At 44.1% G+C, this 26,790-nt stretch overlaps 2 protein-coding genes across 3 annotated transcripts in view; one reads left to right on the top strand and one right to left on the bottom strand.

Moving 5' to 3' along the window:
- Positions 1-10,306, top strand: part of MXI1 (MAX interactor 1, dimerization protein) — a 56,024-nt gene extending 45,718 nt beyond the window's left edge. For both annotated transcript variants that reach the window (XM_063405335.1, XM_063405336.1), the window contains exons 4-6: positions 5,886-6,000; positions 7,167-7,338; positions 8,508-10,306. In XM_063405335.1, coding sequence (XP_063261405.1) covers positions 5,886-6,000; positions 7,167-7,338; positions 8,508-8,671 — 451 coding nt within the window. In that variant the 3' untranslated portion in view covers positions 8,672-10,306. The remainder of the gene's footprint in view (positions 1-5,885; positions 6,001-7,166; positions 7,339-8,507) is intronic.
- A 5,753-nt stretch (positions 10,307-16,059) lies between these two features.
- SMNDC1 (survival motor neuron domain containing 1) lies at positions 16,060-25,849 on the bottom strand. The gene is made up of 6 exons (XM_063405338.1): positions 25,696-25,849; positions 24,953-25,072; positions 21,406-21,548; positions 19,423-19,584; positions 18,510-18,663; positions 16,060-17,738 (listed from the first exon to the last, which is right to left on the bottom strand). Exons 2-6 carry the CDS (start codon positions 25,070-25,072, stop codon positions 17,601-17,603), a joined length of 717 nt encoding a protein of 238 aa, XP_063261408.1. The 5' UTR covers positions 25,696-25,849; the 3' UTR covers positions 16,060-17,600.
- Positions 25,850-26,790: the final 941 nt, after the last annotated feature.

Genomic DNA, 26,790 nt, shown 5'->3' with positions numbered 1-26,790 from the left:
TCTAATTTCAGGGTTAAATTAGATTCGACTTTGAAAAGGCTTTGAGGGAAGAGGAGACATATGATAATATCCTTCTGCATGTTAGGATCCCCCTTCTTCTGGCTCTTTTGGTGCTTCCTTTGGTTTGGTTCTATTTTTTTAACATCTCACAGAGATCAAGTGCCCGATTTAACCTCAGTGGAACTTGAGCATATTCCTAATGTTGAGCACATGCCTAAATCCACTGTTGAATTCAAGCCCTATAGACCTGGAGGCATAAGTACAAAAATATCTGGGAAACGCTTTTCTTTTCCCTCAGATGCTCCCTTCTTTCAACATACAAAATTAAGAATTCAGCATCTTGAACTGTAACTGGAGGCGAGTTGGTCATTTCCTGCTGGGAGGGAGGCTTGATCTTTTAAAGATGGGAAGAGAGTTTGTGTGTGTGTGTATCTGTGTGTGTCTGTGTTTTGCAGATGTTCAGGCCTTGATTCAGCAAAGTCTCTCAGCAGTGTCTGACAGGGGGGTAGTGCTGAGTCTGGTAAACCTGCTGCTCCAGAGCCCTGTGTGCGCGCGTTTCCTGGCTCCTCAGCAGAGAAAGTTTCTTCTCTCAGTTTCCATCACTTCTGCCCATGGTGGAAGCTGGCAAGAGCCCTGCACAAATCCCAAACCACTTCTGGCAAAGAGGCTGCTGTCTCTCTGGCAGTGTTAACATGCAGGGATGGCTTGTGTCTGCAGCACTGAGCAGAGGAGGATGGAGCAGCAGTGGGGGTCCCCAGCCTGCCAGGGGGTGCACAGGGGCTTGGCTGAGCCCACCGGGGCCCAGGGAGGGAAATGAACAGTGGCCTTACAGCCCTGGGCTGGCCCTTGCAGGGACCCTGTCTGGCATTGTTAGGGGGTAGATTTCCAGCCTCTGTGTAGCCACTTTGTGGCTTGGAGCTGCCAGCACAGGTCCCTCAGCTCTCCAGGGACTTCCCAGGCAGGGAGGAAGCTGGTGGCTTTGTGCCCAGCTTGCTGTGGTGCAGAGTGTTGTGCTTAGTTGATTCCTACCCAAACTCCTCAAAAATACATTCAGAGGTGTGGGGGAAGGAAACAGAGACTTTTTTTTTTTTTTTTTTGCACCCACACCTTTTTCTGCAGTGCAGTTTTGATTCAGGCAAAAGAGCCCAGTTCCTGCAGTGGGATTTGCATGTGTGTTGTACACTGAGACAGCTGAAGCTATGAGCAAAAAGCACGCATAAATAAAGGCTTCCTCCCTGTGCTTTATATAATCAGAGTGGGTGATGTCATTGGGAGCTGGAGAGGAGAGCAGGCTGTGAAATTACAGCCCTCTGCAGCCAGGCAGAGCCAAGTGCAAGGGGGGGCTGCACAGGGCAGGAACCAGGCTCCCCTCTGATACAGGTTCAGGACAGAGGACCTTGGAGGGGAGCTGGGGGGTAGAAGTAGATTATCCAGATACAGTCAGATAATCCAAATACAGTCAGAAGCTCTTGTACAGGCACAAAGGGAAGGCAGGGAGAACAGCAGGTGCCCAGTGAGCAGCACTGGGGCTGCCATTTCAAGGGCCAGCACCCCCTTCCTCCACTTGCAGCTGTCTACAGCTTGTGGATCTGCTGGCAGGGCTATGGGGCTGCTGGATTTTCTCATCCTTCTTCTCTGCTCCAGTCTCCTGGCCCATTGCAGCTCCCAGCAGAGAAAAGAGGGCATCCTTGCCCTGCTTGCCCTCCACATCCCAGAGAAACTTGCTTCTAGTCTCCTCCTGGCCCCACACAGGGGAGGAAGCACAAGCAACAGAGGGGCTCTGTCCTAGCCAGAGTGGCCAGGTGAAACAAGGTGAAGGGTGATCCTCAGCTCTTTGGGACAGGGCTTGTGTTTGGCTCTGGGTTTCTGAAACCGCTCAGGTGTTTTTCTCCTTTTTTGGCCATCCCAATGCCCCCCCAATATGGGAATCTCAAACAGGAGTTTTCCCTCTGATCAAGCAGAAGGGGGAAAGAGGGGACCAGGCTGATCCCTTGCAGAAGTGGAGAGCCCCCTTCTTTTGAATCCTTCACAGGTTTCTTTTTCAACACATCAAGCAGCTACAATGTGCTCAGGATGCTGCTGTGAGAACCTGTTTTTTTCCCACTTTGGCAGGAGGAAGAGCTCCAGCTTCTCCCATCTCCCCTGCAGCTAGCATGCAAAAGCTTCGGCCTCTGCTGAAACTGGAATTCTCCTTCTGTCATTTTCTGTCTTCCTCAGAATCAAGAGAGCAAGAAGCAGCAGCCCTTTGCACCAAGCCTGCCTTGTTTCTCTGTTATATAACAATATGGGCTTTTAGAGTTGTTTTTCTAGATATTGGCAGATGCGTCAAATATTGGCATAATCCAGTGGTTTACATGGAAAGCCGTCTGGCTCTGTCTGGAGGCTGCACAATGCTGGTATTTTCATTGAAAACAAGAGCCTGCAGCATTGTCAAAGCCACGTTGCAGCAGAGTCCAGGTAAACAAGGGGAAAAGACTCTCCCATCATGGCCTGACCTGCAGAATCACAGCTGCCATGGGGCAGCTCCAGGACTTGATAAGAAAGATTAATGGCTTTGTGATTGCTTTCTCTCTGAAATGGTCTTTTAGCTAAGTCTTCTGTGACGGTTTTCAAAGAGTCACAAAATCTTTTAGGTTGGAAAAAACTTTCAAGGCCATGGAGTTCAACCTTTGACCGATGCCCACTTTGTCAGCTAGACCATATCCCTGTGTGCCACGTCCAGTCCAGTGAGCAGTGACTCCTCCCAGGCCTCTGGAGTTTTATTTCTGATGCACCCATCAGTGTGTCAGACCTGCAGTGTGTGCTCTGCCGTTTAAGAACCCATCATGGTCCACTGGGGCTGTTGGAAGTTAAGAGAGCTCAGGGACTGTGATTGGGTTAGATTTTAAAAATAAAAAGGTAACGAAGGTGTTGAATGCTGCAGAGGGGTAACAGCTGTAAAAGTTGTTCAGTTTGATCTCTCTGAAGGAAAGCAACATGCTCATGTACCAGGACAGTTTGCAGTCTTGGTTGCTCTTTCCTATCCCAGTGTGGCTCAGCTTGGGAGTGCAAAGCAGGGAAAATCCAGCAGCAGCACAGAAGTAATGGCTTTGATGAAACCTCTTCCAAACCTGCCTTAGTTCAGCCAGCACCGCCTGCCCCTGCAGTGTGCTTGCAGCCCGAGCCTTGCTGTGTGCCACTGTGAACTTATCAGCTCAGAGCACACTCGTGTCCAGGCAGGTGGCCCCTCTGATGCCTGGTGTGCTGGCACAGGCCATCACCCCTGCTGCAGGCCACAGCCTTTGGCCAGCAGCCAGCAGAGCCACGGGTGGGGGTGGCCTCTGTGGAAATGGTCTGTGTGAGCTGGAACAAGCAGTAACCTTCTTCACTCCACCGTGGTCCTGGGGCACAATGGGAAGGTTTTCAAGTCTGGGGTTTTATTACGTGGCTGGACCTTTGCCTGTAGCTTTCAGGTGCTTAACAGGGTTGATCTTGTTCAGTCTGCACATAACCCAGCCTTTGACGTGGCAGATCAGTGCCACCCTTTGGATCCCTGTCTCAGCGATCCAGCCAGTGCTTGCTCCTGTCCAAAGCTGATCACTGGTTCCAGGAATTGCAGTTCCTGGTGCAGCACCTTCCCTGTTCCTGGTAAAACACAGGGCTGAGAATCAGCCCAAGTCTCAGGCTGTAGATGGGTTGTCCATTTCTCTCCACATTCAGGAGTGGACTATGGTATCTTTGCCGCTGGTTAGATGTCGGTCCCCATTTTTTCCTGTCTTTTTTCCTGTTACACAAATCATTCGATTTTCACCATAGGCTGGGAGCTGCCTCTAGGTCTGTGGTACCTGCCTGTAGCAGGTGCTATGTAGCAGTCTGCTGTTAGGTGGAGCCCCCAGATCTGAGCTCTGCTCAAGCTCTGTTTTTAACTTGGACTGATCCGTAGGTGAAGTGTGTGGCTGGAGCTGGTTCTTGTGCTGTGAAGTGACACATGCTGCTCTGTGCTGCAGCTTGATGGCTGTGTTCTGACAGCTCTGACTCAGTGACTTTCCTGTGTGACCATTCAGGAAGTCTGTGGTATATCCAAAAACAGGTTTCAAACCCCAGAATGTCTTTGACCACAAGATCCTGCTCCTCTTCTTTTCTGTGCAGGAAGTCAGTGTCCAGTCTGCTGAGGGATGACACAAACTGTAGTGCCAGTGTGAACCAGCAATACTTTTTCACTGCTTGCCCTTTTGGTCATTGTGGGACCCAGGGGAAACACCTGTAGTGGATGCACACTCCTGACCAAGCTCTGTGTTGAAAACTGGCTTTTAGGTAGAAAAAATCTCCCCATGTCAACCATATGGGTTTAATAGCAGTGAAGTTTGCCCTAGAGCAAGCTGAGAAGTAAAAGATGAGATTGATATGATTACTGTTCTTTCAGTTTGATTTTTGGATTATGATTTCCCTTTCCACACCCCTGTATTTGTTAATGTTTAATGGAAAACACGTTTTCTTCAAGGCTCTTGCTGGTCATATGCAGCCCTGTGACTGTTATTGAGACAGAATGATGAACCCTTCGTAAAGAGATTTATGGTAGAAACTGTGAGGAGCTTACAGCTACAGCACGGCCAGTGAACACTCCCCTGTGCTGACAGTTCATCAGCAAAACCCCTGACCCTTCCACCCTTAATCATCCTTGCTTGTCACTGACATAATTGCCTGATTACAGACTCCTCTCCCCCACCCCTTTCAAAGTGGGTGCAATAGTGCATTTGAAAAACAAATGGAAATGAACTGTCCATGCTCTTTTTTTTTCTTTCTTTTTTTTTCTTCCCCTGCATTGAGATGGATCAGGCTAAGATTCAGTTTCTTTGTGCATGAGCAGGGGCTGGGATAGGCTTTCAAGAGTCTTTTGCACTGGTGTTTCTTGCATGTGAATGGTAAAGCTGATGTCATTGTGTTATTGATTGGGATGACAACTTTGGACATAAATCATTAATGTCTGGGAAAGAGAGAGGGAGGGGAAAAAAGCGACCCACACTCGATAGTTTTCCATAAATCTGCTGTTCATCCCTGCATACGTGATCCAGAGGAGGAGACAGTGGGAACAGTTTTCCCCTGCAGCCTGAGGACAATGTGTGTGGCCACTGCTGCCTGAACCATTTACCCCAGAACGTTGCCGTATTCTGCAGAAAATGGATCATATCACCAGCAGTGCTGTTGTGCTGGAGCCTGTCTCTGTAGATGTGAGCCAAGGTCAGAAGTCTGCCCAGGGGAAATTCTTGGGGTCGCTCATTCCCACAGACCTTGCACCCCTAGCAGCATTTCAGACCTGGGCCCAGGAAGGAGTAAGAATGCAGTTCTTGCAAACTACTATCCCTCTCACTCCTTTAATTGTCACCAGGGATTGTTTCAGTGTTTTGGTTGACCATCTTTTTCATTGATGATCTTAATTTTGTGCAAAAAGAACGTGTTCAGGTCAGTTCATGGCAAATGTCCCTGAGCTAGCAATGAACAAGCATGCAGGGGGTAGCAGTCATTCAAAACTACTTTCACAAAAGTTCTTCTCAGCAAAGGAGACAGCAAATAGCTCAGAGAGAGTGGAAATCTATGAGATACTTGTGCCATTTTCCTATGTGCCTTTGCCCCTGCACAACATTCATCCAGGTGAGTCAGATTATCAGTTCAGACAGCAAGAAAATAAACAGTGTCTGTCAGAGGTTAGCAATAATGCAAGTATTGGTGAGCAGCTGATGTTTGAAGTGTAAATAGTTTAGCGGCAGTCTGTGCTGGTACCTGAGGGGAATCTTGTGATGTGTGGAGACAGGGAAGCCTGAAAACTGCCTCGTGGGGAGGCAGAAGTGAAAGAAATGACATTGCCTTGCAGAAGGCGTGGCTCTCATGCTCCTGTTCTCCCCTTGCAGCCGAGCTCACCTGCGCCTGTGTCTAGAACGCTTGAAAGTTCTGATACCGCTCGGACCAGACTGCACCCGGCACACCACGCTTGGGCTGCTCAACAAAGCCAAAGCACATATCAAGGTAAGAGCTGCCTTCCCTGATGCAAGTGCTCATCCTTGCTGCCCAGAGCTAACTTTGTTGAGGGAAATGTGACGCTGCTTAAAAATAAATAAATAAGTAAAAAGAGCAAGCAAGCCTTGCCCCCTTGGTTAGCCATTTATCATTGCCACAAGCCACATTGTTGGAAGAGCCCATAATAAACTCCTTAACTACAAAAATGATGGATTTGAAGAGCAAGGATCTTGTTCTGTATTGTGGTCATTTGTTGACAGCTGCATCTCTTTAAAGAAAAACATACCTACTGTTGAATGACTGCATTTTGACGGGAAATGCAGCTTCTTTTTCTGGTGTGCTAATGAGTTTCCACTGCTGAAGCATTAGCACAAACCACAAGAGTGTGAGACAGGTTGGGCTTGCTGGAGTTCCATGTGTGAACCTTCCAGCTAGCCCAGTGCTCTTCTAGCTCCACTTTTGGCAAAGTGAGATGTGAAAAGAAAATGCAGCATTGTCAGTATCTGGGAAAGGCTGAAATACTTCACTGCAGGTCAGGATATAGAGAGGGAAGATGGGTGATGAGGGAGGAAAAGTGCTGCCAAAGGGACAGAATTAGCCTGAAATGACTCCTCCTTATGCAATGTGCTTGTTGTAGGAAACAAAGAACAGTGCCCTGGTAGATTTCCCAGCTGTGATCAAAGAAATCTGTAGTAGGTTATGTAAATCACTCACTGAATAGAAAACTGTTTCTGAGAAATCCTTCTACACCGTGCAGCAAGGAACACAGAACTCCCAGGACACGTTTTTATGTTGGAGCAGCTGGTAGCAAACCCTGGAGTGGATTGGTTCGAGGGTTTGAGGCCCCTGCGTGGGCAGAGGCGGTAATGCAGCTGGCGGATCCCGGGTGGAATGACCCACAAACTGCTGCAATTCACAGCGTTTCCCCTGGAGAGGCTCCGTCCTCAGAGACTCTTTGTACTAATGGGTAGGATTTATCAGGACCTGAGAGGTGGAAAGATGTGGGGAGAAGGCATTGTGCTTGGAGACTGCAAGGCATCTTGGTTCGAGGCACTTGCAGCTTGAATCCTTCTGGGACTGGGGAGGTCTAAGCAAAGCAGATGGCAGGGCAGTGGAGGTGGGAGGGAAGGAGAGAAGGATAAAACTAATTATTGAGTTATATTTGATCATGTCAGAAACTTGAAGAGGTTGAGAGGAGAAGCCAACACCAGCTCGAGAACCTGGAACGAGAACAAAGATTCCTAAAGAGAAGACTGGAACAACTACAGGGTCCTCAGGAGATAGAGCGAATACGAATGGACAGCATTGGATCTACCATTTCCTCGGATCACTCGGACTCGGAGCGAGGTGGGTGTTGCTGGACCAGCAGGGAATTGCCAGGACTCTGAAGTGAGAGAATGAGATTCCATTTCCATCCATTTCTTATCTCTCAGCCTCCTCCTCTCATGGCCTTGGATGTTTAGGTTGCTGATTCTGCTCACACACAGGCACATACACACACATGCATATGGAGAGTTCAGTATTTTGCATCAGTTCTGAGTCTGGAAGAATTGTTGTTGCTGTCAACTTGATCTGATTTCTGTGGCATTGGAAGGGATGGTAAAGTTGAGATACTCTTTGTGATTTTTGGTTTGCTGAATCTATTGGCAACACAAAGAGGAAAATGTAAGAATATATTAATGAGACTGGAACTGATGTTTCACAAAGCTACCCCCCTGCCCACCCCCCCAAACTTCTCACAGAGTTCATCTCCTCAGTCAAAACTGGCTACAGATATCTGAATGGCTAACTGAATTAAGATAACTCCCTTTTTAAAAATATCCCTGCAGTGGAGAGAACATTAGGCACAATAGATGGCTTGATATTTACTGACAGACCAAAAGCTGCTGCATAGTTTGGGTGTGAGTCTGTAGTTTAAAACAAAAATCCTTTGGAAAATTCCTGAACAATATGGGAACCAAGATACCTGGTTAATGAGATCTTTGCTTTTTAACTCTTTCTTAAAAACAAGATGTCTGTTCCAAAACCCACCGAGCATGTGTGAGAGTAACTCAGATTCACATGGTAATGCATTGTAATTGTGTGTGGTCCTGGCTTTGGCAATATAGTGTCAAGCAACTAACATGTTTAGGGTTAACTTCATGCTCCATTTTCTCTCTTGCACTCAATTTTATCTTTTTTTTCTTTTTTTCTAACACTGGGGTATTAGACATCTAAAGAAAGAGGTAGTGGGACAAGCTCAGTGTGTGGGGTGGCTCAGCTATGCTGACGGTGTGGCTGGTATGTGGAGGAGTAAAACCCCTTTGCCAAATCCCTACAAAAACTCCAAGCTGGTCTTAATCTTTTTATAAATCATGACCACAGCCCATCCCATTCCAGGGGGAACACTGAAAATCTTCCTGCCACATGACACTTCATTCCCTGCATTGGGGGAGTCCCAGGAGCTCGCTGGCATGAAGGGGACAGTTGGGTGTGTGGTCCTAACCTGTGTGCATTTCTCTCATTTCCCTTTCTAGAAGAGATTGAAGTGGACGTTGAAAGCACAGAGTTCTCCCATGGAGAAGTGGACAATATCAGCACAACCAGCATCAGTGACATTGATGATCACAGCAGCTTGCAGAGTATTGGGAGTGATGAGGGTTACTCCAGCGCCAGTGTCAAGCTCTCGTTTGCTTCCTAGAACCAAGTGAGACAACAGTGCAGGGTGAATGATTTCAATGGGGTGATCAAACTGGGTCCTAGATGCCAGTATCCTCTTTCAGAATTGACATATTGACAGCTAGGCCTGGAGAGACCTGTATATAAAGCTTTTTGGGTAAAGGAAGCCTCCCCAGAAACCCATATTTGTTCATTTGGTTATGTTACCAATCCCAGTTTCTGCTGGCCAAAAGTTAGGCCGAACACTAGTCCCTTTGCAGTCAATGAAATCTGTTTGTTTCTGTGGGACCTGGATCTAGACCTTAGTGATGAAACACTTTGTTTTGAATTTATTTGAAATTGTTTGAAAGAGGATACTAGAGACTCATCCCTCTATTTCTGTCATGAGATCTGAGAAATGTCAAAATTTCTTACACTGCATTCAGGTTGAACAACCTAATATAGGCCCTTCTGAAGAGCTTTTGTGGTCCTAAAAGGACTGTATCCTCCAGTTTATCACAATCTAATGCTGTCATAACGTACTAGGAAGTCCACGGCGGCTTACGTAGCCTAGGAATAGCAGTGACGATAATGATTAAGGTCTCATTCTGTGCCCAGAGGGAGAGGGGCAGCGATGTTCAGGGGAGAACACCATTCAACTCAGCTTTCTGTTGGACATCATTGAAGCAGTGAGTACCTCTAAAGCGAGAGGTGCACGCCTGTAACCTACCAGCACAGGGTGGGCTGTCGCGCCGGGGCTGTGCCCGCGCCAGCAGGTCCCGGTGGATGTGTGACCCCCGCGGGCACACGGCCAGCTGGGGGCAGGGCAAACCAGCACTCGAGAGGTGACACACCAGACAGTCATGCCCAGATACTGAGCCACTATGACCTTTTTATTTGAAGCGATTTTTTGATAAACATTTGTAAATGTGTTGGGAGGGAAAACACCCCAAGTCTGATGCATCTTTTTAGAGCTTGTCCATATGAAACCTTAGATGTCTTTTATATGAATTTATGCCATGAAAAGATCTCTGTTTTGATGAAGCACTTGACCCAATGAAATGCAAAGATCCTTTTTTTTTGCCATGCACACAATGGATGAAGGCTGTGCTAAGCTGGAAGAGGCCAGGTTTGGTGGGGGTTTCTTCAGTTTTCTTTTTAGAATCATTCCCTTTGCTGACTTTTGAAGTTCCAGTCCAGTAGTTAACCTAGTTAAGCTGAGCACGTCTCTCATGTTAATGTAACGTTTTGACTGCACGTCCTGTTCCCAAGGGCCTTGCCATCTTATCTGTGCAGGTGCTGTTAAGAGCTGTTATAGCGAATGTTTTCTAATTTTCTCCAAGACAAGCATTCTAACCTGCACTTTGAGGGCTTTGCTTTTTTATTTTTGTCTTTTTAATGGCCAGGATTATTTTGTTTTCCAAGTTTTAAAAACCTTAATAGAGTCTTCACCTATGGCATTGTTTGAAACTTTGTATATCGTTAAGTAATTTAATTACCCCTCATTACTAAGGAAAAAAAAGAGGAAAAAATGCTTTATAAAATCCATAACTTATTGCTGATTTGAATGGGTTGTTAATTTCAGTCCTTTAGATTTTATTTTATTGTTTTAGATAGGGTTGGGTAAAAAGAGGTAAAATAAAGTAAAAAAATAAAGACAACCATATTTAGCAGTGCAGTGGAATTGTGTTTAAATGTTAGCATATGGTCCCCATTAAAGTAGCACTTTAACGCCATTAAACATTTCTGTATCTGAAATGAGTTGTGTTCTTCCATCTTGGTCATTCCTGTCACTTCAGCCGACTGCTGTTCTTCTTGTGCCCTTGGGTCCTGCGGTGACATCCTGAGTGAGTCTCACGTAGACTTCTCACTGTGGTAACTTGCCTGTGTTTAAATACTCTGATGTTTCCCCCTCTCTCCAAAATGTGTCCCTGTAAGAGGCACAACGCGTGCTTGAGTAGAGAAATAATTTTTCTGTGGTAATGAATGATTTCTCTTCAGTCTGGGTGTTTTTAAATTAATTTGCTTACTAGGTTTGCATCTGGTTGCAGTTGTTAAACGTGTTTTCACTTGCGTGCATGTAATCCAGTGTCTCAGTCCATCTGTTCTTTCTGGGAGGTTACCTGGCAGGAGCAGAGTCTGCCACAGAGTGAATTAAGCTCGAGGCTACAAATGGAGCCCAAGGGCCTTGAAAGAAGAAGTCTGCTTGAATTGATGTTTGGGGTCTCTGGATGATCTCTGGATGACACAAGGCTTGGAACAGTCGTAGAGTGGTGAAAAGTAGGAAACCTCAGCTCTAGCAAGACCTTATTTATTTATTCATTATTATTCTCCTTGGAAGTGTTGACCACTGGCAGTGCTGGTGCTGAGCAGTTGGATACCAGTGGGATTTATTTATTTATGAGCCCTTTTCCGTAGCTGTCCCAGCACCACCTCTTTCCTGTTATTCCTGTTTGTGTTAAATGCCCACTTGGGAAAGCAGTGCCACAGCTGAGAAGCACTGAAGTTCAAGGGGTGGGGAATGGCCGTGTTCTCCTAGTTGCTATAAAACAGTGACATGTCTGTGGCTGGAATAAATGCATTTGAAATGCGTGTTTGTAATGCTCTGGGGCAATTTGGTATCTCCTACCTTTTCTAGTGTTGTGGTCTCACAGAGGTCCTGATCTCAAGTGCAAGTAAATGGGGAAAATGTCCTAGGAGATGAACTTCCATCACCAGCCACCTGCCTGACCACTCAGCCAGCAGCAGGGTCCAGCCAGGGGGAGTCCAGGAAGAAAACAAAACTAAGAGCCTTTCTAACAACTCCAGAGACCTGGGGTTGGTTGTTCTGATACTGATGGGCTCTTTGTAGCAGTTCCTAGCAGATTTCAGCTAGAGTTTTGATAATTTATTATGTGATGGAAATATTTCTCTGGCCTTTCAAAGTTGTCATGCCCTGCTTTATTTCTGCTTTGTGAACTCTTCTTTTTCTCACCTCACACAGCTGCCATCCTCCTCAAGTCTCCCTCTGCTGGTCTGGTCTCTCACGTTGCAGCGTTCAAGATAACCAATTTTTAGAGAAGTTGCTGTAATTTTACAAGAATATGGTGACTTTTCCTGTAAAAGCAGAATTGGATGCACTTTCCTGAGGCAGCCTTCCCATGCATTAGGCACACACGCACACACAGCTCCCTCATAAGCTCGTTCTGTCAAGTCCCCCCTCTGTAAATTAGATCCCCGGTGGGTCTCTCTGCTACAGACAAACCCATTAAAAAGAGCATCCAGCATTTTCCTTCTCTTGACACAAGTGTATTACGGAATGTCATCTCGTGTCTGCAGACAAGGTGGAGATGACTATCTGGCTGCATTTGTCACGGTTATCCTGTGGCGAGTTGTCACTTGAAGGTCATTTTAATGTCCGTTCCATTAGCAGCATGTTAGTGACGAAGGTGGTCTCACATCTGTCTGTCTCAAGAAATCTGTAGGTCAATAGAAAGGGGGTTAACTAGACAGATTTATCATTTTCTGGGGTTTGTGGTTGTGTTTTCCTTTTGTCTGTTTGTTTGCTTGTTTGCTACCGTCTGTTTGTGAGCCCCAGCCTCCTGCTTTTCTGCTTTGTTCTCTTGTACTCACTGTTCCCTGTTTGTTGTGTTGCCCTGTTGGAATGGATACAACATTTGGCTTCAGTGGAAGTCAGATCCATTGGGTGCTCTAACTCTGGAGATAGTCATTCTGTTTCCTCCCCACCCAGGATCGTAAGCTTTTCTTATTGCATTTTTTCTCACACCAAACATGCATCATTTGAGAGGGAAATCAGGCTCACTTCCTGAAGAGAATGGTAAAAAACAGGACTTCATTCTGAGGTTAGCGAGGTGGTAATAATGAAAAACTATTTAAAAGCAGAATAAAGTCCTATTTTTTTTTTCCTGGAGCTTTGTCCTGTGGACAGATTGTCCAGTAAGTGAGAAATTCTGTGACTTGATAGTGACTGAAACTCCTCTGCATCAGCAATGCAATCTCTGAATTGTCGTGTGGGACCCTCGGGGAAGAGGAGTGTGTCCTTCTGTCCCTCTGCTCCCCAGTCTGCACAAAATACCTAGAAAACACTGATGTGCTGTCACATTTTCTTGAAACAACAACAGAGCTGAGTGACATTTGGGAGGATGAATACAGGAGAGTGGTGTCTGCACAGGTAAGGTTTTCCTTTCACTGAAAGGCAGGTTCTTTACCTGGGAATAACACACCAGGACTGATCCGTTTAGTTAGGCAGAGGCAGGAGCAGGGTGCCTGTGGGTATTGGTATTGTGGCTGTGGTACTCAATTCCTTTATGGAGGGGTTCTGTTTGGGGTGCTGCTAAAACTAAAGTTGTCTCACAACATGCATGTGCTGAGATCCCTTCAGAAATGTCAAGGATCAGGGATCTCTGAGCAGCCTCTGAGAAGGGCCGATGTGTTCTTCGAGGTTTGGGCTCATACAGAGCTGAACAGTTGAGTCACACAGTGCTGCTGGCCTGGCTGGTGCAGGTCAAAGGTGTGAAATGTCATTTCTTTTGGGAAAGATCTTCAACAGTAACCATGCTGTAAAAGCTGTGGGGACCAATTTATTTTTATCGCACTGGAAAGAATCAGCCCCTTCGTTTGTAGTACCCCTGTGAGCCTGGCCATGGGATGGGATGAGCTGGGTAGTTTGGTCTTTAGCAAGCCATCCAATGTCTTGGCTTGCAGACTGCTTGCTGTGCTGCAGGCATGTGATGAAGCTTTATTTTAATACAGCAAGGATACAGCTTCAGCAAGGATTAATTTTGATCTTGAGGGATGTTGCGGCAAAGCAGAATAAGCCATGAAGGAATTTAAAGCATTTTATGGTGGTTTTATTATTGTGGTTGCTAGTTAAAATGTACACAGGCCTAGGCCATAACTTGGGCTACCAGTGCTCTTGCTAATGTTCCATTCAGCTAAGGTTAGGAAATTCTTTCTATTTAATCCCCTTTCATAAATATGTCTCAAAACAATTTATTGTTTTGGATCTCCTCCTGGAAGTCTTGATGGAGAAATACAAAAGCTCTTTCCTATCCCAGAGTGATGGATAACTATACAAACTAGTATCCATCGCCCTAGGAAATAGCAGTTTTAGCAGGTCACTCAGACAGGTAAGGTGTAAAATGCAGCATCACTCATATTCCTCATGGATAACTCTCTTTGGGAAGTAACAGCAGCTTTCAGTCTAGGTGAGAGCAAGACTTCTTCAGTCAGCACCTGCTGTGGGAAGGCTTTGCACTTCTGTACAGACCAAGGAGCTGTTGCCAGGTGAGTTCAGTGTAGAAAGGCAATTGCTTTACAGAACAAAACAATGCAGGTGCTTTTGTGTAGCAGAGCCTTCAGCTCAAGACCAGAACTGGCTTGGGTTGGTGGCACCATCATCCCAATGCAAATGTGCCTCCTTACTTTACCATCTAAGTGAAGGTTTTTAGAGCCCAGATAAAGACTGGACAAACTGCAAAGAGCAGCAGCAGCTGCCAGGCAGTTATCTTTTCCTTGGGCCTGGCCCAGGAATGTTTTCCGTAACTTTACTCTTCACATAACTGTTGAAAGAGAGTGGTTGTTTCCCAAGACCCTGCCGCAGATGCTGCAGGTGAATGGAAACTCAAGGGGAAGCACAGAATTTTGCTGTGGGTTTTGCCTTCTAAACACACTATTGAATTGTAGTCCTCTCAGGTTAAGTCCTTTTTTGTATTTACAAACCTGTGAGACCAAGCAGCTACATAAATAAGTGACACAGCACTCACTGGCTTTAGGGAAGGTAAAAGAGAAATGGATTGCCATGACCATGAGAATTTCAATTTGCTACTGCTGAGACTTCTAAATACTTAAACTGACTGGGGCAATCCTAGATCTGAGTCAGGTTTAATTTCTGGTTTAATTTGCACAGGACTGAGGCTGTACTAGATAAAAGTAAGGCCCTATAGGAAGAGGAAACATGCTGCCCATACTGGTCATTTTGCACAGTAGTCTTATCTGACAGACACAAATCTGTTCTCTGAGAAAATATCTTTTCCATCTCTATAGCTTGGGGGATTTGAACTCTTTTACAGTAACTTTCCCTGTCATTTCAGTGTTTCTAAGTACTTCTGCCTATAGCAGGATTTGCTGGCACTGGGGTAGGCAATTTGTGTGCAAAGGCCCAATGCAGAGCATGAGTTCTCAGGCTTCTTGCTCTGTAGACCAGTTAACAAAATGGGAAAATAAATTGTAAAAAAAACCCCAACCAACTAAAACACCATCAGCCACGTTTCGGGTCAACTCAGAATTGTAATATAAGGAACTTTTGTGTTTTGGCAATTACCAGCATTGGTTCACTCAAGATTTATTTTTATTACATGAATTTCTCGAGCCACTTTTCTAAGGCTGTGTTCCGAAGCCAGATTACAATGAACCAGCCCATCCTGCAGATGAGGCAAGAGCATAAAAGAACCTGATGTGCTATAAGGAATGGCTGTGTGGCCAACACAGCAGTTTTTTGGGGGTGGTATTTTTGTTCATATAAGTTGTTCTCAGCTGTTTTCATCGATCAGACCACCACACAGTGGTCTCATTGTTTCATTTATTCTAGGTAAGGTGTTTCAGGAAAAAGCCAATTGAAACTTTCTTTGGGCACTTCTTTGCATTGTCCAACAGAAGAGTTACAGCAAAGTTCGTGAGAAACCCCCATTACAAGGGGTGACAGTAAATTACTCAGTGGAAATGTACAAGTTTTGCTAAATTTTTTGAAAGGTTAATCTAAAACAACTTGGGCTGGATTATCCCTTGCAGGTGAGGCTCACACACCCATTGTGTTCTGATGACTCATTCTATTGCTCTCCAAGGCTGGTGAACAAATAAATAAATAGCCCTGGGATGGTCTACTGATAGTATTTATTACATTAAAGATAAGAGATGTGGTGCATGTCAGGTATGGATTCAGGCTGCTTTTCCACAGACTATTCTCTATTAAAAGAACAGGTGGAGTTCAGAACAGGCTTATTGAAAACTCCAGGTCTGCCTGCTCTAGCATGTGTCAGTTCTGACTTCAAGCTGCTCCTTTTGGATAAGTGAAAGGGACACTCTATCACAGGCACCTGTGAAAGATGACAGGTGACCTTCCTCAGCATGTCAGTGTGGCACAACTGTCACCTAGTTAATGTCACTGCTGGGACATGTCTTTGTAGCTGCAGGCTGCAGTACAAACTCCCTTTCTAAAAAGCAGATTTTCTATGCTAAACAAAATTTAACCTCCCTGCTACCAATAAATACGAGGAATTAAGCAACATCTACTTCATCTTGCAGTGAGTGTGTTGTACTTCAGAGCTACTTTTGAATATGACATTCTGTCCAGCAGATTCTGCTGGACTCACCCCTGGCCTGATGGTTTACTATTATCTTCCCTCCATGAATAATTCCACTTCACCAAATATATCCAGCAGATTTTAAACACTTTATTTAATAAAAGTTAAACATACAAAACTGAAATTAACACACTTTGTATTCATAAAAATCACCTTCTCCCATTATAGGGAGAACCTTTTTCTATGTATGGATTCTAAACTACTGCTTGTAGAGTTTAGCTTGAGTTGTGACTCAGGTAACTGATGGACATTTCCACCAATCAGTGCATCAACAATTGCTGACGTGACCTGATCTAGTTAACAAATTACAAAATGAGCTACATTAACATAATATACAGGGAAATAATGGTCAGGGTTAATGGACAAGACACACATTTTATTTAATGGGGGAAGTAGCTGATGTACTCTTGTCCATTAACTCAGCCCTAGATTTTACAAAAATAATATCTACATTGTATACAGGGCTACCCATTAACTTCTTTAAACACATTACGGGTTCAGAGGTGGCATCACTACCGTAAGTGCGAGACAAGGAGCAGAGGAAAGCAAATCACAGAGAGTACAAAAAAGCAGGAGCTCTTACACGTGGATTCCTGAAGAAAACTGAAGGGCTCAGCAGCACTGTAATACAGCTGAAGGTACAATGGACACTAGGGCCAGTCAGTTCTGTAGGGACAGAAACTCCCAAGTAACCTTCACTCACAGCTAACTAAGGGGGATCTAGGCATTCAGATCTGCTGTGCCATGGTTCTCCTTCCTGGATGGGGCCAGGCACAGGCTGCCACTGCTGGGACTGGACCAACACACCTACAAATAGGACAGGACAGCTCCTGTCCACAGCACAACCAGTTACAGCCCACCTCTGAGCCCTGGCCGTGGCTGGGGACTCTTAAGTACAGTTCCTTGTCCTATGGTTTTCTGGTTACATTTCATTAACTTCCTATTATAATTTGATGAGTATTTATAAAACAAAGAAAAACAACCAACAAGAAACAGCATCTCCTCTGCTTAACTTCAAGCACAAGAAATTTGGACTGGAATTAAGTCTAATTTATTATTTCTAGAACATATGTAATCATTAGTAATAAAGATCCTATCAGCCCTGTTCTGCCCTCATTTACAGCTGTACAAATCGATCTGCAGTGGATTTGTAAGGGAGTTATTTCAACTTCCTCAGCAATTCCATGTGACATGAAGCTCTCCCAGAGCTGCAGCAGCTCTGTAGTGCCGAGCCTGTCACAGACAGCACCGTGACTGCAGAAACCAGGGAGGCTCTCAAGGTGCCATTTTTTACCACCACTTTTTTTAAAGGAAGAAAACAAACCTTCACTACTGGTATGAATGAAAAATTCAAAGCTGCAGACAAATACTGCTTTGAAAGTAGTAGGCAACAGCAGTTCATGAACATTTACCTGCTACAAAAAGTTTAATGTCTGGGGGGGTTCAAATCAATAGCTGGAGATTTAAGGCTCAAATCAGCTTAAGCCAAAGTGATGGTGACAAAATGGACTACTCACTATGTGCCAACAAATAATTTACTTTTAGAAAAATATAATGATAAAAAGGTAAGTGTAAAGCCCTGCAGAGATGAAGTTCCACCTTTTTCACCTGTTACTGAGGCATCAGATGCCTGACATTATATTTAGAGGTATCTTGATACTGTGTCATAGGTTTGTCTGCAATTCCACAAGTTCCAACGCCAACCTTGCCAGTTACACTCTCAGGGGAAGCAAAAATACTCCTTTTCACCTGGAAATAAAACAGAAAACACCATTTCTGAATAACTGCTAGCTGGATTGTACAAAAAAAAAAAAAAAAGCAATCATTACCATCTGAAGTGTTTCAACATTCTCAACTCTTGTCCCACAGATGGGCACACTTTCCAACAGCCAGCTCAGCTGTGATGTGTTGTCACTGAGTGAAGCAATGGGCTGGGAACTTCTGGCTCCTCAGTACTGGATGTGATTGTGGTACTGAGGATCTCAGGTCAGGTCAGTAATGAATAAAATTCACCTCTCACAAGGGCACCTCCAATAACTGCTCAAAAGGAAGAATGAAGTTCTACCACTATGTCTGGCAGCTCTTGGTCAAGCCATGACAGAAATGGACTGAGACTTGATGTCCTCACTATCTTTTCTGCCCTGCACTTGCTGCTGCAGGGCACATCCTCAAGCACTGTCTGCCTGGTCATCAACATAGCAAGAAGCCAGACTTGGAGGTTTAGAGGGGCTCTCAGATTCTTGGCTCCAACAAACACCAGCTGGCAACTGATGCAAGCCCAGCTCTCCCAGCTCCCAAGTGCAAGTTCACCATCTTAGGAGCAGCACTCCTCCAAAACAATCCAATAAAAAAAACAGGCATTTGAAGTGCACAAAATAAAAAAATGCACACATCAGAATCCCAAAGACACCGAAATCCCCATGTTGCATCCCTTTAAAACCAACCTCCTTCTTTCTCCCAAGGTATTGCACAGAAATCTATGCCCTGTTGCTACTCATATATTGACAAAAGTAAACAAACCTGGCCTTTTTTGTTTTTAGAGTAGGCTCTGTTGTTAAACTGTTGCCACTTGACTTTCTGGTCCTCTCGTTCCTGTTCAAGTTCTTTAATTCTCTGAGCTTTTTTCAAAGCTTTCTTCTTTTTATACTCTCGTTGCTGGGCTATCATCTCTTTTCTGTAAAGAAGGACACAAAAAACAAACTTCACACTTTATGTTTGTGTCTCTTCCTGTAACAAACTAAAATCAGTTTTCCAGAAGTAAAACACAGAAATAAAGCTTGTAAATATTTACCATTTCCAGGAGCTAAAAAAAAAATCCCCAAAACCTAAAAATCCAAACTGAATCTTTCCATTAAAGTAAGCATTATTTTAGTTATTTATGTATTTGGCATAACAACAACCACCAGCACACCTGGGGAGCCCAAGCCAAACACAACAACCCATGGGATTGAGTGCAGTTCATTTTTGGGTGAAAAGGGACCTATCAGCACTTCTACATTTCAGAAGCATCTTGTGTTTGGAAAATGTAAACAACCCATTGGAGTGAAAAGCCCAGACTTTTCTGATGCTACCAATTGTTGGACAGGGATGGAAGGAAAAGGACAAAGATGACTTCAGTGAAGAAAAGGAAGCTGAAGGAGCCAATCTGTGCCACAACGCAGCATCCTCAGAACAACCTTTTAGGGAAAGGATCACTGCCTAAAACAAACTCTGAAGACTGGTTCCATTTCTTTTTCCAAAGTAAAAACAAAGTTTTCAGCCCTTACAAATACCTTCCTGTGTTAGACACAGCAGGATACTAAGTAAATGTAAATTTAAAACAAGAACAAACCAAACCCCCACCTATTTCATTAACCAATTTTTATAGCTGAGTGAGAAAAAGAAAAAACAACCAACCCACAAAGCAGCATTCAGACTTCTCTGTATTCCTTACTTGGACATGGGTTTGTTGCCACTGTCCTCTTTTGCTTTCCTTCCCTCCTCCACAGGTTTCAGGTTGAACAGAGGTGTGACTTCAGCATTGCCATAGCCAGCAAAGGTAACCGCAGCTGTTCCATTCTCCTCATCTATTTCTTCAATCTCAGCTTCATAACACCTGTAAAGATATCATGGCTGTAAGCATGTGAGTAAAGCTTTAATACTCAGCCCTTCAACACCTACATCAACCAGCTAAGGCCACTAAGTGAATAAACTGCAGATACCAGTCTTCATTTTCAGGGGCAATACACAAATCAAACCAAGAGATTGTTGTCTGAAGGTCAAAGGGACACAGGTACAGTGACAGGAATCTGCTGTATTTGACCTTCAGCTTCAACAGGCAATGACCTCACAGCTATCACACTAATGATTAATGCTGGGGCCAATCTTACAAGCTATCCTGCTTTGGTTTTAGTTCTGGCAGGTCATGGGATAGAAAAAAAACTACTGCATCCACAGGATTCATTGAGGAGTTCTAGAAAATGTCAGCTCAGAAGTGCAAAGCTTTGGTTCCATTTTTCTCCCTAGGACAAAGCATTAAGAAAAACTGAAGCTTCCAAAACATTCCCTCCTCAACATTTTAATACTTAGAAGTTTTCTTATTGATTTAAAACAGCAATTTGGAAATTTTCACAGAAATCTGTCCATTTCATATTTATGTGTATGAAACACTTTGGTTGAACTGACATCAAAATGGGAAAAATAAAAAAAGACAAGTGACATTTCCAAAAATATTTAAAATAACTGTGTCTAACTTCAGGGCAAAAGGATGTATCTAGAGCAAACAGCGGAAAAAAACTGAAATGTTTCACAGACAGTATTCCAGTTAACATTTACTCAATTTCTTGTGCGTTTTCAGTGGGCCAACACCTTGAGCTAAGTTAGGTGAAAACACATGAAAACCCAGAATTCTAGCTAGCTCTTTATGAAACACTGCTCACTTTAGAAATGCTGCAGCAGAAGAAGGGTTTTCTTAAAAAAGCAGAACAATGAAGTCCAATAAGATGCACTTCAGTGAACACTCTGACACACTCTTCCCCAAGCTCTGATCCTGTAACCAAGGGATCAGACCAAAAAAATGACCCAGTAGTGACCTAAGATTAAGAGATTCCATTTTTAAGTTCTAACACAAAAACATTTTACTCATTAATAAACAGAAGAACTGTTCACTTTTAGATTAGATTTCTATTTAAGACATCAATAGCTATACCAAAATCTTTACATGGTTACTACATTGTTAAGCATGTTCATCAAATAATAGAGCCTCTCTCTAAGTGGTAACAATTGGGATATTAGTCCTGCATAAATAGTTATTTTTTTAAAGCTGCAACACATTTGCAGTATGAAAAGTAACTTCTAGATGTTTATTTCAACGTTTATGGAGTTAGAATGATCTGCTTGGGTTACCAGAACTACACAGGCTAATATATAGCAGACCAAATCCAAATGTTGATTAATTCTACAGTTACATTACATAGTTAGTTGTTTTATAGCCAAACCCAGCATTTTCAATTAAAAATTTAAAGTTAATTTCCAATTAGAGGCCCAAATTGAGATACAGCAAGAATTTTTCTTCATAGTAATCAGTGACAGATGTATATGAATGCAATGACAAATTATGAACTACATGTCCCAAAAGCTTTACAAAAGACTGTCCTAACTGACCAATTCTTTCAATCTGCCATGTATTACTCAGCAGATGGTAATTTACAAAAGCTACCCTACTTTTACAAGGTGACAAAAAGGGCATTTTTATAAAATAATCCCCCACCTCTTTGCTACCTGAAATACTGACCTTTAATACACAGAGAACACTTAATACCACATTTATTCCCTCATTTCTTTTTGCTTTTAGTCACCCTGGTCAATTCAAACTGAATGAAAGTGTCTTACCATTGAACTATTTCATGTAACTGTTAGAGAAGTTTTCTACACTTACTGTCCATCCTCACTCCATATGGCCATACACCTGTCCCCAACCTTCCAGGAGTGACTGGGCAGGGCAGATGCAGAACTGTCAGAGCTTGCAAGAGTTTCCGAAGGTTGTGTTGAGAGGAGATCTTTGGTTAACTCTATGACTTCCTATAAAAGACAAAAAACCCACACAAAACAATTTTTCAAATTCCTCTTACAAAGCATATTTTTTACCCCAAGCTTACTGGTTTTGGTTTTTTTTTTTTTTTTAAGTTACTGTATTATATTTGTTGCTGATGTATGAATTACACTCACTTCTGGTTTTTTAATAATTTAATAAACTCATTAATTGCAACTGTAGATAAAAATATGTATGGTCCTCACTGCACTGATGTAAAGCTACCCATGCCCTCTTCAAATTTTTAAGAAGTAGCCTATTCTAGCATTTCTCTCATTGGCTGAACTGTAGCATCCAGAGTCAGGGTGGCTGGCACCCCCCAAGCTGTGAAACCCTCTCATTTCCTTAGAAAGCATCCAAGTGCACACTAAAGAACTGGTTTCCTTAAGTCATTTTGATAGAAGTATTTGTTTTTTTCTAAGTTCTCTCACTTTGAGATTTCAGGTCAGGCCTTCCCTTGCTAATCCAAGATGACAAAACAACAAAATTTCCCAGTTCCTTTGCATCATTCATTTGCAGGCAGGACCTTGCAAAAACCTCTCCCAATTTCCTGTAAATGTCACAATAAAGACTAAGCAATCAAGACCTCTCTTTTCCACTAGAGTTAAAAGTCAAAGGCGACAGCACCTAAAGGTCCATGTAAACTTACAGTATAATGCAAAGAAACTTTGCCCCCTAAAGAAGAAAAATTCCTCAGTTCTTTGAGCACCTCAGCATGAACCATTGCCACTCTCCTAACAAACAGTAAACATTTAAGTCAGGGAGGGTCACAGACAATGTTCAACTGAGGCTTGGTGGAGCCTCAATTCTCCTTCCTCTTTCATATCTCACTTCAGCTGTGGGCATACAAAGACTCAGGAAAACGAGGTTAAGGAACTGTTCATCATCCCTTAAGAACCTAAAGGATTGTAAGCACTTCCCCAGTACGTTAATACAACATAAACTTAGATGCACTTTTATCTGATAAACCAAACAGCCAGCATCAATGGCCTAACTGTTTGTTTCTGCTGCACCATGTTAATGTCTGAATTTCCAACAGTTAATAAAAGTTTTGCTCTTTGCTTTGGAGCAGCTGCTGGTTAATGAGTACTCCAGTGCGCACAAGCAGTAGCAACTGTGAGCACAGGAACACACAATTACTTCTCGTACTTAGCTCACCATTTTCCTAAAACCACAACTGAAGTATAGCAGATTTTGATTATCAAGTTACCTAATTCGAGAACATACAGCATTAGCCTAATTTTCCCTCCCAGGTGCAAAATCCCAAACTATTCCTCACCATACAGGGAGCTGTGTTCTGTAAATCCAGGAGGCACCATGGCTTAAGCATCTCTCTCAGTAGGTCAAATACACCACATCAGGCACAAGCCACTCCTGAAAACAAGTGTTTCAGGTATTGCAACTACCAGGAACACCAAACTGCTGATTAATTCTTGCCTCAGAGACAGCTTATGCTAGAACTTCGATGTGAATAGTTTTAGACAAGTCTAGCAAGAATCCTCCAAATTTTATAAAGCCCCTTACACACCAGGCTATTAAAATAACCAAACTTTTGGTAAAAACCTTCATCTGATATCCACATACCATAATGTTCAGCTCACAAGACAGAGACATTAATTTTATTGCAAGTCATGAGACAGTTCTCAAGTCTTTAAGAGAAGAGATCATTTCAAGAAAATTTCTGAGCAGGATTTGGACTACCACAGCAGCTCAGTACAGCCAAACAGGTCCAACAGCATGGCTTGGTGCCACATCCCCGTGATAGGGGGGTGTGACCCACAGGGAACACTACTCACTCTGCCAAGATTTTTCCTGACCAACTGGTCTTCACAAAGAGCACAACACCCACAGATCTCATCTCCAGTTACAGAAGATGACAGCTGCCATCAATCTGGAAAAGGTAAATTTGGTTCTTGGGTGCACAGACACTGTCCTAGAAACGCTTTGGTGAACCGAAACGTGAAAAGCTAAGTACTTCTAACAACTTCTTCTAATATTTAATCTTGTTACTCATGAATAATACAAGCATACAAGATGCATCAGTATTTATAATAGGAAGAAGATGTTTCAATTACATTGTAACCATCTTTTTGAAGAGATAAAAAGCTGTTTAGTTGGGACACTGATGCATCAAACCCACTTTTACAGCTGTTTGCTTAGTTGGCATATATCAAGTCTGCAAAACATTATGTCATTTTCAAGGTGGAACATACGGATAGCAAACCTTTTGGGGACGAAAGTGTAAAGATCTTCCCCATTCTGTGCAGAAAGCTTTTATTAAAAAGTTTGCAAGTTGTCCTTTCACATCAATGATCTCTGCATATCAAAGCCGAGGTCGTGTTGGTATCGGAAATATCATCCCATATGGGTTTTGCTGTGCATTTTAAAAATATAAAAATATACACATGCTTTTAACAGTGTACAACAGAGCACATTCAGATGATCTATAAAGTGCCTTGTGGGCACAAAGCCTTTGCAGTTTAAAAGGAATTCTAAAGATCACTGTTTGGAGGCACTAGATGTGTTTTGGTTTTGAAGCCCCAGTTTATTACTGTTATTTCCATACAGAGCAGTGGTCACTGAACCTTGAACTGGGTAGTTTTACATATTTTTCCACCTGATGGCTAAAGCAATCCACAACAGAAATGAAGCAACATCTTGCACTCTCATGACAGATTTTAACAGCACTGCTGGGATTTGCTATATGCCAATGTGTCTTTATATGCACAAGAATCTAAAGGACCACAAATACATTTAAAATTAGGCTGGTGGCCTTCCTGTTCCTAAACCACATCCCAAGGAGCAGAAATGGGTTTTAGCTGTTAGGAATACACTGTGATCTTGTAACAAATGAAAAACACAACTCTTTTCCTTTCTTATATAGAAACAAAATCAAGACTCAGATGCACAAGGAATACAGAACTACACTCCGAAGCTTTTAACACTGCAAATGCATTTAATGAGTAAGCAGGTTCTGGATCAAGTTGTTTGAGAACTCAGTAAGAACATCATGGTAAGCCAAACCATCAGGCTTCAGCATTAGCAAAAGCAATAAAAAATAATGATTTTGAGAAATGTTTCAGGGAAAAAAAAAATAAAACCCAGCACACAGTAAAGACAGCACTGGCATATCTTTCACTTCTCCAGCCAAAGTTTATAGTAAAAGAGTTTGCTGTATAAATTAGTACATCTTTTTTACTCATCCAAAAAAAAATAGTTTTAAAACAGGCCATACTTTGGGGTTTCCAAACTAAGCCTACCATGACTATATCAAGCTATGTGGAATGACAGTAACTAACCCACCAAGTGTCTATTTTTGTTGTAGGACAAATATTTAAGAAAGGTAAGACACTTATAAAAGACCCTGACGTTTCACCTACCCTCATGTTCTCACCTGTAAGTCTTTCTTCAGTTTCAGTAAATCTTCATTGTCTGCATTGCCAGATAAGGCAGCCTCGACTTGCTGGAGCTGAGCTTTGTAGCTGGCCAACTGCTTAGCAAGGTCTTCTGACATCTACAAGGAACACACACACACAAACCCCACATCAAAACAAAAGCCTTGCTGCTTTTTAATCACGCCTTGTGGTCCAAGCGGGGTGAAATGACAACAAAAAAAGCTGTTACTAACATGTTACAAACACAGTCATTAAGTTTCAATGATGAGTATTTGTTCAGTAATTTGACTATAGATACCCGCTCATTTCATTTTTGGGCAGTTCCGGCTGCTCTCTAGAGACGTCTGAAGCACACAGGGCTCAAGCACGTGCCTGTGTGCGGGGTGCCCGCACAGCTCACAGGGTGAGCAGCGAGGCCTGGAGCAAGCGGCTCTCTGGAAAACGCATGCACGTCCCCAGCAAGCCCCGCGCACTGCGGTGCGAGCCCTCCGCTCCGCACACCGCCAGCCTCAGCACCGAAACCCTCCGAGCCCCGGAACCGGCCCCGCCCGGGGCTCCCCGCGGCTCGGGGCGGGCGGAGCAGCGCGGGAGAAGAGACGGGCCTGGGAAGGGCCCGCGCCAGCGGGGAGGCCGCGGGGAGGCCGCGGGGAGGCCGCGGGCAGGCCCAGGCCGGGCCCCGGGTCGCTGAGAGCGGGCAGGCGCCCAGCCCGCGGGGCCGGCAGGGCCCATCCGGCGGTCTCACCTCGGCGGTGCGGAGGGCGGGCCGTGCCCGGGCCGGGGGCTCCGCTCCGGGTCCCGTCAGGCCGCGGCCGCTGCGCTCCGGCTCCTTCCGCCGCCGCAGCCGGGGTGGGGGGGCGCCAGGGGGCGGGGCCTTGGCGGCGCGCGCCGGCGCTCGCGAGAGCGGTCACGTGTGCTACCGGCCCGCCGCGCGTCACGCGGCCCGCGGGTCACGTGGCGGGGCCGCCCCGCCCACAGCCCGCGAGGGGGCGGGGCCTCGGCTGAGGGGCCGGGGTGGGCCGGGAGCGGAATTTTAAAGATCCTTCCCATCCGAACCCTTCGGTGACTCTCAGTTCAAGGAAAGATGATAAATTTGTGCTGTCAGAGCACACGCAATTCTGCCTGGAATTCTGCAGGGTTCCTGATCCTGCCTGGACCCAGGGGGTTTGCTCACTCACATCTTTATTCCTGACGATATCAAATGCAGCAACACCCTCCGGCTACTTACATGATCATGAGAACCACGCAAAACTTACTACCAAACAATTATAGAAGAGAGTAAGTTTCAATATTCGTCCTGCAACAGGAGATGAAACCGAGGGGAAAAGCTCAGTGACTTCTTCAAGCCTATCACAGGAAGAAATACATATTTCTGGTGGAAAGCCAGTGATTAATTTGCGTGTGAGCCTGTGAGCCAGGCAAATGAAGCAGGTGCCCCCAAATTTTCTTCATATTAGCAGGAGGATCAGTGTCTCCTGCAAATATCCTGTCCCTCATGGTCACAGGCACATGGAGCTGCACAGGAAGCTGACTTCACTCATTGGATTTGTTTATGAATTATGAGGAAAATACATCTGCTGTGTTCTGTGACACTTGGTGTATGTCCTCAGAGGATATCCTGACCCGCAATGAAACATATTTCTGTATCCTGGTGTATGATTTCACAATTGTAATCCAGAAATTACCGGACACTGTTTAGGAATGATTGGTGAGACCAAGTGTAACAATGAAAATAGCAACAGCAACTTTTGCAATAATAAACTAGAAATAGTTAAGGAAACAGACTTTTTCTGATAAGACACTGTGGACAGATCTGCAACTGTTGAAACACATACAAATT

The sequence above is a fragment of the Prinia subflava genome, chromosome 9 (assembly GCF_021018805.1).
Source record: "Prinia subflava isolate CZ2003 ecotype Zambia chromosome 9, Cam_Psub_1.2, whole genome shotgun sequence".
Taxonomy (NCBI): domain Eukaryota; kingdom Metazoa; phylum Chordata; class Aves; order Passeriformes; family Cisticolidae; genus Prinia; species Prinia subflava.
Note: the sequence above shows the minus strand (reverse complement) of the source record. Positions and strands in the feature narration are given on the sequence as shown.

Bases quoted from the DNA above. Each gene is read 5' to 3' on its own strand.
- SMNDC1 (XM_063405338.1), bottom strand. From the start codon at position 25,072: ATGTCAGAAGACCTTGCTAAGCAGTTGGCCAGCTACAAAGCTCAGCTC. The intron at 21,549-24,952 runs GTGAGAACATGA...TGTCTTTTATAG, and splicing joins AACTGAAGAAAGACTTACAG to GAAGTCATAGAGTTAACCAA. The intron at 18,664-19,422 runs GTAAGGAATACA...CCTTCTTTACAG, and splicing joins GGCAACAAACCCATGTCCAA to AAAAGAGATGATAGCCCAGC.